We start from the raw sequence: 12,193 nt of genomic DNA, 5'->3' as shown, positions 1-12,193 counted from the left end.
GTATCTCAGAGAATTCTGTTGTTAGACCAGATAAGCCTAGCATAAAGTGGAAGTGTTAAAAAAAAATGTTACTCTCATCTTTCACACCATCCTAAACAAAGTTTCTACGTTGTAAGTATCAGTTCAAGAACTTTTACTTTAAAGGCTATTCTTATGTCTACTTCAGTAGATAGAAGAGAGTCATTAACCAGCTAGCATCTTGTAAGTAACAACCTGCCACATAAGTGACAGTAATGGATAAAGTGTGATAAAGCCTTGTGAATGACCAATAAAAGATTAAAAACTTTTTTTTCCTTTAAAAATTCTTCTCCACTTTCAAAAAACTCTTTCCTGTACTCTTAAACTCAAAAGCTTTTCTTAGGCCTTTGAAGTCAAATAATCAAATAAAAAGGGGTCAAAATATTCAGGGCAAATGGAACTTGACAGAGAATGAATAACCATATTCTGCTAGATTCAGTGATTTCTATAGGAAATTACTATGGATATATAGTAACAGTGATCACCTGAACTTAGAGGGCACCTTTCTGGAAAGGAGTTCCCTGTACCTTTTTCTTTTCCTCTGGCCACACCACGCGGCTTGCGGGATCTTAGTTCCCTGAACAGGAATTGAACCTGGGGCCACGGCAGTGAAAGGGCTGAGTGCTAACCACTGGATCACCAGGGAACTCCCCTCTGTACTCTTTCTATTCTGTAATTTATCACCTATCATACAGCCGAAGTAGAGATTATGCTGCTATATGGAACAATTATCTAAATTAATAATGTGTGAAATCATAAAATAAAACTCACATTTGCTGAGCATTTTAGAGTATGACAGTTTTCCAATTAACAATGAAGACAAGAATAGAATCCAGATGTCCTGATGTCCATTACAACAATATAGAAATAAACTGCAGTATTTTAACACTTTCATAAATTCAACATAATTATTTTATATTCTTCTTAATGACATTATACCAAGATAAATGAATGTTGTAACAAGTATAATATCTACTACTCATCAAGACCTGGATATAGGCCCTATGCTTTGCTAAATAATTTCCCACAATTTTCTATTAACTCCTTCTATATTCAAGTGCATTTTTATCATGGCCCATTCTCCTGTAAGATGATTTCCCTTTCCCTACTGCTAATTCCCCACCTGTGCTCTGCTGTGATCCCATTTTCCTCACATAATTTAGAACTGTGATCCATAAATTATATCCACTTTCTTATATCTCCTCCGCCAAACAGTCACTTTTTTTTTTTTTTTTTTTTTTTGGCCGCACCGCACGACATGCAGGATCTTAGTTCCCTGACCAGGAATGGATCCCGCGCCCCCTGCAGTGGAAGTACAGAGTCTTAACCACTGGACTGCCAGGGAAGTCCCAAATAGTCACTTTTTTTATCATGATTTTCCTGACTCCTTTTGCCATTCTGGGAAAAATTAATCTCTCATTTCTCAACATTCCTAAAGCATTTTGTTCATACTGCTATTATGAATGAGGAGAGATGCTAGGAGAAGCAGTATGTCTGAAGGAAAGAGTCCTAGCTTTAAAGGTGGCTCTAGTACTTTCAAGCTGTGTGACCTTGGGCATATTCCTTGACCTCTCTGAGCCTCTAATTCTTGATCTGTCAAATAGTAAAAAATTAACCACTCATTCTACAAGATAGTAATGGGTATTCTACAAGACAGTAATGGAATGAATATAAAGCACACATAACTGGCTCTTAATACACTGTATTATAAATTGTTGTGGGATGGTCTGTTTGTCTACTCAGATCAGTAGTTCACAATGATTTTTTAAGCATTTTTGAAAAACTACAGGAAATCCAGATACTCCTCTCCCACACACTGAAATCAGTGCCTCTGATTATAAACTCTATGAGGTCATACATTCCAATTTATGTATACCTGAATCTCCAGTACCTAGCACAGAACCTTTCATATATTAGATGCTTAATATATGCTTGTTCCAGTAAAGAGAATTTATTAGCTATAGATATTAAATAAAGAAATTGTTGGAAATAACTGGATAGTAGATATATTAGAATGGAACAAACTAAATTTCTTTTTTCGACAGTAAACATTATTTTACAAAATCACATTGCTTGGGGTATTTTTCTAGCTAAATTCCAAGTATAATTTGATTAATTTACTATCTAGAAAAACTATACATAAGTTTATAAGCCCCTTTCTTCTGAGGAGCTCAAGGATTTTTACAGACATTACCTCAACAATCCTTAGAACATCCCTGCGGAAGATGGAGATGGAAAAAGAAAAAAAGATGGAATATGAATCCATAATCCATATGAAGCCATAAATTTATAAATTCTGCAAATTCCACTCAGCAAAAATTCCATGTAATTTTTCAGCTTATGTGCATTTTGCCCCATTTTCTTTCTGAATCCACCTAAGTTACCTATTTAGTCACTACATCTGTATATGCTCATCTGGAACAAAAGCATTTTTATTATTTGCTTAAGCAAAATTTTGGGACTTCCCTGGTGGTCCAGTGATTAAGAATCCGCCTTCCAATGCAGAGAATGCGGGTTCGATCCCTGGTTGGGGAACTAAAATCCCACATGCCGCGGGGCAACTAAGCCCGCGCGCCACAACTAGAGAGCCCATGTGCCGCAACTACTGAGCCTGCGTGCTCTGGAGCCCACGTGCCACAACTAGAGAGAAGCCCGCATGCCACAACAAAGAGCCCACCCGCCACAACGAAAGATCCCATGTGCCGCAACTAAGACCTGACACAGCCTAAATAAATAAATAAATAGGAAGGAAATTTTTAAAAAACAAGCAAAAATTTCAGAAAGTGTTATACACAGTAAGCAAAACACAGAACAACAAAAAAATGATGATTCTAATCCCCTAACAGAAAACTGACTATTCAGGCTACTGACCATAGGTTTACTTCAGACTGCGAAATATTTAGGAATTAGACACATTATTTTCTCCAAATTTTAATAATCAGAGACTAACAGCCCAGTTTCAGCTTTAACTACTTTCTGCTCCCCATCATTTGGTTCTTTTGTTCTAGGACCCTATAGTAGCCCTTTTTGAATGCCGACCCAGGAACCATTCTCCCCCTTTTCCTTATTGAGAGAATCCCACTTTTGTTGAGGCAACACTGGGCTCAGCCCCAGGGGATGAATCATGATTGATCTTAGCCAATCCTGGCAATCCTGTTCCCTGTTGTCAGTCATTGGTCTAAACTGGACCTGTGGTCTAGAACCGGCCAATAAATTGAAAGAAGTTGCTGGGGATTCTTTCTACCCTGATGAGAGGGCAGCAAGAGGAATAGGCTCTTTTGCCACCAACCAGTTTCTCTGCATTTGGGAAGTAGTCAGGTTGGACTTGATGCTTAAAGCTGTGCCACTATCTTGAGACCACGAAGGAAAGGCCAAGAGAACTTCAGTGATCCTGACTCTACACCCAGACATAACAGAGTCTCTATTTTCAGGCCTCTTGTTATATGAAATAAATGTTACTTTTGTCTAAATAACTGAGGGCCAGATATTCTGTTCCTTGAAGTTGAAGTCAATCGAATTAATACAGACAGACCAATAAATCAGGCAAGAAAGGAAGTAGAGGTTAATTACTGAGTACTTACTATTACATGTAATTTCATTTAATCTTCACAACAGCCCAATGAAAATTTTCTTTTGATTCGTTTATGAAAAAATAAAGCTTAATAAAGTTATATAGTTAAAAGTAACAAAGCTGAAGTTCAAATCCAGACCTGACATCAAACCTTACATTCTTTTTAAAAATACAAAATCCCATTTCCTCCTTGTTTACAGTTCTTGTTTAAAAAACAGACTAGTATATTGATGTGGTACTAGCTAACAGAATATAGGGAGAGCTAAAGAATATCACCTATTCTTATAACCTTGTCACAAGGATCTATAGCCTTCAACTCTTTTTTGTATCAAAGTTATATGGGGGGGAAGACAAAAATATATGTCTATGTGTACCGAAAGTTCCAGAATGTCTAGTACAATGGCAAAAATCCTATAGCAAAAACTGGGATGGATTCTAAGTATAATATTCAATTACTCAAGAATTTTAAAATATGAAGTCAATCACAAACATTTCTTAAATCAAAAGAATAACTTCCTTATTTCAAGCTATTCCATTAACCAAGTATCAATACAGAAACCAAAGTTACCACTTCCTCAGTTCTCATCTATTCATGAAAACTGATTCAGCTTAAATCTTCACAACAAAAAAAAAATTATATAAACACTAAGAATCAGCGAGGTCATTTTTCATTTGGAAATTTACTAGAATTGCATGCTCAAAAACTATTTATGATGTCATCTCAAGGAGAAGTATGTTCACCTTATATTAACATTTATTAATTTCTAATTGAGCATTACAAAATGCACACGCCAGACTTCTGAGCTGATACACACAACTTACCTTCCCACATGCTCTGCAATGATGCCTCCTTTTGGTGAATGTAAACCTGGCTTCACATTTCATGCAATTTGGAGCCTGAGAATCTGGTACCCACACTGGAGCCACTTCACCCAGAGTGGTAAATGGCTTTCTAGCAGAAATTCCAAACTGACCAGCTCTGAGATCATTATCCGGGCTTTCTGGAGGTAATGCAATGCACTGTCTACTGGATATCCCAGACTCATAACTTTCTGAATGTTCCCCATTTGTATCAGCAATAGAGATATTTCCCAAAGAGGCATTGCATACATTGGTTGCTGAGTTTTCCCCTAATTTTGCTTTCCCAAGAACATCATTTTTGTTTTTAATATTATTTCCATTGTTTGCAGGAAGGTCATTTTGTAAATGGTCTGATAATGGCTTTGGAATTTGAAGTTTAAGATTAGAAGGTTGCTTGGGTCTTGCACCGCCAAAAGGAACACTGATAGATTGCAGGTTTGCTACTATCTTGGGTGAAGATTGCCCAAGCACTGATGGAACCTGGCTACAGAAATTGTGTAAGTAATTTTTCTTCATTAGGTCACCAGTGCTGTTTAAAAGTAGTCCACTCCCTTCTGTGGCTTCATTTCCTCTCTGTTCATAAATATTTGAGTAGCATTCTGACTTGCTCTCCTCTATTTCCTTTTCTTCTGTTACTGAATCTTCTTTGGAAGGTAAAGTCTTTGGAACAAAACAAACAACTGGGCTCTGCATTCCATAGGAATCACAACAATTAGATAGTGAATTTGCTGCTGGTGTATCCATAACAGTGGAGAAATCGCATCCTTCACTTTCATTCATGCAAGTTTGTTTTAAATCTAGACCTGCTTCTGCCATTCTATCACACTCTCCTCCACTATCATCATAAGTATCTTCAGGCTGATTCATGTGCAGAAACTTCTCATTTTCTTTATTTACTTGGCTGTCATTCACCTTGTTTGGTTTAGTCAATTTCCAATTAATCATCTCCTGAGATTCAGAGAAATGCTCGGTCATATTAAGAAGTTCTGTAGTGCCAAGAATTTCTTCATGTTTACAGCCTTCATTTTCATCAGCTCTAACTTCACCAGGCACAAGGCAATCTGAAAACTGTTCACAGTTATCATCCCTGCCAGACCCATTAGGCATGTCAGCTTTGAGAAGCAAAGGTAAACCAGACTGGATGGATTCTTCAGTTGTTCTTTCTTCTGCTGGCTCTTTTTTCATCAAAATCCCCTCACTCAAGTGGGAAAAGGAGTTTGCACTTCCTAGATCTGTCCTAGGAGAGCTGGTTTTGCCAGTGAGAACCTCATCTGGTGTAGAGTCCTCTTGCTTTACAGCAGGACCTTCATCTGTTCCCTGGGATGAGATTACTGAATCTGGTGTTAAACTTGTAATCACAGACATGGTGGGGTCTCTATCTATATTTTCATCATCCTGTAACTGTGAAGGGGAACAGACACTGGCTAGATTATCAGATGAAGTAGTACATATGTATTTAACAGAATCCCCCTCTGCATTTGGTCTACTCAATGGATCCATTTGCTTCTCTGAGTTCATATCTTTTTCAGTGGACCCATTTACGCTTAAACTAAATTGATCAGTTTGTCTGTTTTCGTTATCCAGTGAACAGCTAAAAGCATCCATGAGGGATTGACTATTATAATTATTACAATCCTGCAAATCGCTTTGTAATGTCCTTTTATCACAGTTATGCATGACGGCTACAACAAGAACGCTCTTCTCATCTGGCAGACAAGCTAGGTTTCCACATTTCTTCTCTCCCACTTCGACAGTACTGCATTGATCATCTTGATTACAGTTCCTCTTAATTAACTGGTCTTCTGCAACCGCATTTTCATCAATCCACATTGTGTCGATCTCTGGATTTAGACTACAGTCCTGTCCATTAGCACAATGGTCCTCTCCCTCTGTGTTAAGAGGAGCTGAATGAGCCAGGGAGAAGACTTTCAGTTGTGGCTGTGACTCAGAAACTGTAGGTTCATTCACACTGGCCAGTGCGGGGTTAAATGACAGTCGGGGAGAAGGGGGATCTAGAATCTTATTCCACCTTGTATCCAATAAAATAGGAGAAACGGTTTCATCTGAAAAAATAAATAATTATAATAAGTTTGCTAGTAACACTGATAAGGCTAGGACTAAGTTAATCAACTACATTTGCAAATATGCCCTGAAATTAAAATATTCCTAGGATATGTGAAAACAGAATATTCCTAGGGTATGAAGTGTCTAATTTCTAGCTAAGGATAAGAAAATACATTTAAGACTATTCCCTGTATTATATATCACCAAATGGTAATATCTCAGAACATTCCAAACAACAAAAGAATTCTACCTCAATCTAGTTGACATAATTAAAGTGGCCCCCAGGCTGTACTTTGGGGCTGGGGAGGGGAGGGCAATAATGGGGAAGGCCTTGGACTGGCCCAGCACAACATGGGGTAGGGGCTAATATAAGGTGGAAGAAAAATCAGAACAGTGATGAGGATACAGTAATTGAGCAGGAAGGAAAACAAAGGAATTTTCTGTGGAGATGGCATGCTCTGTAATCTACATCATGACTGAGATGTGGTTACATGGATATATCTCTTGGTCAAAACTGTACAGTTAAGATCTACACATTTTAATGTATAAATTTTATCTTCAAAAAATTGTAAAAAATAACAATGAAGCAGGGAGTGAGGAGCAAATGAAGATATATAAATGAAAAATGGCAGCCTGTCAATCACTGCTGAAGTTGGGTAATGGGTACACTAGAGTTTATTACACTATTCTATTTACTTTGTATATATTTGAAATTTGCCCACAATAATAAGCCTAAAAGTTTGTTACAGCATGTGAAATTCTGCTTATAACCATGTCACAATACATTATTATTTAGGTTCATATTTATACTATTATATGAGGAAATTTGGCAGAAAGTATCATTTGCCATATTAAAACAACCTTCTTATATTCTACCAATAAGCATAATCTCATTTAATGTTTCTGTTTATTTTTTAATAGATCATAACTATGATGGCATTTTCCCAAGTTACTGTGCTATGTGTGTGTCTAATTAGAGAAATAAGAAATTATGCACTTATTGCTTTTCCTGTTTTCCTATAGTAAATATGATAATCACAGCCCTGAAATTATACAGACGTGCTTTCCTCTCATAAATCTTTAATGCTCCCTTAGCGCCTTGTTCATATCTCTATTAAAGCACTTTATTACACTGCATTGCAATGGTTTATTTACCTGACTTTTTCAGGCAGAAACCACTTCTTTCCATCAATGTAAATCCTTGCTTTGCACAGCGCCTGATATGTAGTAGGTAGCATATTCATGTAGCATTTATTTATTGTAGCACCATAAATATATGCTATGTGAGTATCTACCACTGTAAAAGCATTGGGTGGAATATGAGATTAAATGATAGCTCCAAGAAGTATATAATCTAGTTGGAAAAATAAGAAATAGATACAATACACATGAATCGTTAACTAGCAGTACAGAATAGCATAAGTATTCAAAAACTATTATGTAGTAGTAGAAAATAAATTGAGAGGACAAAGGTTATTTTACAGGCTGAGGCAGCAAGCTTGAATTCATGGAAGCAGGAGGAAATGGGCTGGGCTTCAAAGACAATTTTACAAAAAGTTTGGAAAACAGAGCATTTGTAAGAGGGGAACAAGTAAAAGTACAGCCCCAAACACAACAATCTGAGAAAGCAATTAAGTAAATCAGTTTGGGTTGAAAAAAGAATTAGTGTAAGAAAGTAGTGAAAAGAAGCTAGAAAGATCAGATTGTAAAGGCCATAAAAAATCAGATTGCATGGAGAATGGGCTTAATATGCTCTGAGTGTTAAATGTTAAATCCTGAGTTTACCAAATTTGGGCTAGCAGAGACTTGAGATTTGGTAACATGTATTTCCTTTGAAAAAAGAAATCATAATTCCAAGCTGGTTCACAGAAATAAAAAAGAAACACTGCCTCTTATAAGAATATTTAATAATATTCAAACAGAAATGATCATGTATTAAAAATTTCATTACTCAACCACCAACTGGGTATAATGTTAATTATCTAATGTCATCACAGTTTGTGTGTGGTACATTTTTCATTTAAAGGAGGAAATTAACATGAAATGAGAAAACACTTTTAAAAAAATATATTTGGAAAGGTACCAGATTAGAGGTGGTAGTTTTAATGCAACTGGTACTGAGATGTTTAAAAAATAGTTGAAAACAAATGAAGAGCATAGTTACAAACAAGCTGGCTTCTGAAATTATTCTCCTTCTAAAGGAGTTATTTTGGTAAGCAAATGCTATATTTCAAACTAAAATGACAATTTTTACTGACTCAACAAAAATGTATTGCAAATCAACTATATACAAAATACCCTACTAGAATCTACAGAAGTCACAAAGAGACTGATGTAAAGAACTAATAATTTTATTAATGAGAGTCAATGGTATTCTAGAAGAATAGTATTCACAGGATTAGGTGTAGCATTTGTGTAGATGACAAATAACTGTGATAGGGCCAAACCAAAGAAGGGATTGAGAAAATACTTGTATAAATGACTGAAACTAAGAGGATAATACACCTTCCACCTTGGTATGTATAAAGCCCACCTAGATCCCATAAAATCCAAAAAGATTCGGTTTCACGTTTACATGAATCAGGAGTTAGGCTAGGGTTACAGGTTAGCTTTGGGTCATCAATGGTAAAATGTAAGAGCAGGCCATTCCTGGTATCTTTCTTCTCCCTTCTTACCCCCATGAGCACATATCTTTTTAATGCTTGCTCTAGCATAGGCCCAAAACAACAAAATCGAAACTAATCTCTCTTCCCAACTGCTATCAAAGAACAACCTGAATCACCAGATATAGTAAAGGTTTGGAGACTACTACTAAAATCATGGGCTTTAGATGGAAATATATCACTTTGTAAACTTGTCACATGCCATTTTCTGTTAGAAACCAAGAACACCAGGGAAGCAGGATAAGGTGAAAGACAGATATTTAATTATGGCTTACCCATTCCAGTCATACTGAAAGGTGAATTTAAGGAAAATTTCCTAAATGAAGTGAATCTTTAGCAGACATTTTTAGACTGGGCCTTGAGAATATATAATTTAATTAACCATTTGGTAGATACTTAAAAATGTAAATCTTTTAAAATTAGGTTTAAAATGGATCTTGCTTTATTGGTCAATCAATATGAAAGAAGCTATTTTTCTTAACTTGGGAAATACAATCACACATTCTAAAGCTTTTCCTGACCATAAATTGGATTCTAATCCTGCACATATGAACAAACTAACTTGGGGAAGATGCTTAACCTTTCTGTGCCTCTATCTTCATCTGTAAAATGTAGGTAAGATTTACTTTCATGGGATTATTTTAAAGATTAAATGATATAATCCATGTGAATGATTTAGCATAGTATCTGGCACACAGTTAGGGCTAACAAAAATGTTAGTTCTTCCTCTGAATATTAATATATAATACTATCATTATTGAGGCATTGGACCTTCCTTTCTTTTTTTTAAGTACTGCATCCTCTTATAATCCCACATTTTCTATATCATAAATACATTTAAACAGAGTCACCAAGTAAATTCTCACCTTCGTTTTGTTCAAATTCATCTAACACCTTGTCCAGGTTGTAAGCTTCTGCTTGGAAGTAATTCTCCATCGGTGAGAAAACACCACTCAAGAGACTTGTTTAAATCTAGAAAATAGATCAAATTTGTATTACACTTTCAATTATTAAAATATAATTTATAGACATTACAACTGGTAAAACAGAAATAGAAAGGATCTTAAGACTACAATGAACAATTACATGCTAATAAATTGGACAACCTAGAATAAATGGATAAATTCCTAGACACATACACCCTACCAACAATGAAGCATAAAAAAAAAGAAAATCTGAACAGACCAATTACTAATAAGGTGATTGGATCACTAATTAAAAACTATCCCATAATACACTCTCTGATGCTATACTACATCAGAGTATGATGCTAAACTATACTACAAAGCTACAGTAATCAAAATAGTATAGTACTCACACAAAAACAGACACATAGATCAATGGAAGAGAATAGAGAGCCCAGAAATAAATCCACACTTGTATGGGCAATTAATCTATGACAAAGGGAATGGGGCAAAGACAGCCTGTTCAATAAATGGTGTTGGGAAAACTGGACAGCTACATGCAAAAAAATAAAAAAAATCAAACCGGACTACTTTCTCACACCATATACAAAAATAAACTCAAAATGGATAAAAAGACTTGAATGTTAAGACCTGAAACCATAAAACTAGAAAAAAACATAGGCAATATGCTCTTTGACATCAGTCTTGGCAGTTTTGGGGGGGATATGTCTCTTCAGGCAAAGAGAAACAAAAGCAAAAATAAACAAATAGAACCACATCAAACTAAAAAGCTTTTGCCCAGCAAAGAAAACTATCAACAAAACAAAAAGGCTGCCTACTGAATGGGAGAAGATATTTGCAAATGATATATCCAACAAGGGATTAGTATCCAAAATATACAAAGAACTCATACAACTCAACATCAAAAAAAAAAAAAAAAAACTAAAAGTGGGCAGAGGATCTGAATAGACATTTTTCCAAAGAAGACAGAAGATGGCCAACAGGCACATGAAAAGATGCTCAGCATCACCAAGCACTGGGGAAATGTAAATCAAAACCATAAAGATATCATTAAACCTGTCAGAATGGCTATCATCAAAAAGAAAACAAATAACAAGTGCTGGAGAGAATGCTGAGAAAAGAGAACCCTTGTGTACTACTGGTAAAAATGTAAATTGATTCAGCCACTACAGAAAACAGTATGAAGGTTCCTCAAAAAATTAAAAACATAACTACCATATAACCCAGCAATTTCATTTCTAGGTACACAACCAAAGGAAAGAAAATCAATATCTGGAAGAGAGTCTGCACCTCCATGTTCACTGCAGCATTATTTACAACAGCTAAGACATGGAAACAACCGAAATACCCATCAAAAGATGAATGGATACAGAAAACGTGGTGTGTTTGTGCGTGCGTGTGTGCGTGCATGAATGTGTATAAGATAGAATATCATTCAGCCATTAAAAGGAAGGAAGTCCTGTCATTTTCGACACCATGGATGGACCTTGAGGGCATTATGCTAAGTGAAATAAGTCAGAGAAAGACAAATACCAGATGAACTCACTTATACGTGGATTCCCAAAAAACCAAACTCACAGAAACAGAGAACAGATTCAGGGTTGCCAGAGGCAGGGTATAAGGGATGAAGGAAACAGGTGAAGGTGGTCAAAAGTTACAAACTTCCAATTATAAGATAAATAAGTTCTAGGGATATAATGTACAGCATGGTAGGTATAGTTAACAATACTGCGTCATATATCTGAAAGTAGCTAAGAGAGGTAATCTTAAAAGCGCTCATGGAAAGAAAAAAATGTATAACTGTGAGGTGATGGATGTTAAGTAAACTTCTTGTGGTAATCATTTCACAATATACACATATATTAAATCATTACGTTGTGCAACTTAAACTAATACATACATCATGAAATGATTACCACATGAATTTTGTGAACATCCATCATCTCATATAGATACAAGATAAAAGAAAAAAATTTTATCCTTGTGTTGCAAACTCTTAGGATTTACTCACTTAACAACTTTCATATATAACATACAACAGCGTTAATTATATTAATCATGTTGTATATTACATCCCTAGTACTTATTTA

General features: G+C 35.7%; 1 protein-coding gene across 2 annotated transcripts in view; it reads right to left on the bottom strand.

The window, feature by feature from the left end:
• ZFYVE9 (zinc finger FYVE-type containing 9) overlaps positions 1-10,137 on the bottom strand; it is a gene marked incomplete at both ends in the record, with an annotated part of 124,691 nt that extends 114,554 nt beyond the window's left edge. The window contains 2 exons of one of the 2 annotated variants that reach the window (XM_079728366.1): positions 4,412-6,513; positions 10,044-10,137. In XM_079728366.1, the coding sequence (XP_079584492.1) occupies positions 4,412-6,513; positions 10,044-10,113 (2,172 nt within the window). The remainder of the gene's footprint in view (positions 1-4,411; positions 6,514-10,043) is intronic. The other variant, XM_079728365.1, reaches the window with a different exon arrangement.
• Between the last annotated feature and the right edge of the window lie 2,056 nt (positions 10,138-12,193).

This window comes from Hyperoodon ampullatus (assembly GCF_949752795.1).
Source record: "Hyperoodon ampullatus genome assembly, chromosome: 2".
Taxonomy (NCBI): Eukaryota; Metazoa; Chordata; class Mammalia; order Artiodactyla; family Ziphiidae; genus Hyperoodon; species Hyperoodon ampullatus.
This window is presented reverse-complemented; position numbering and strand designations above follow the sequence as displayed.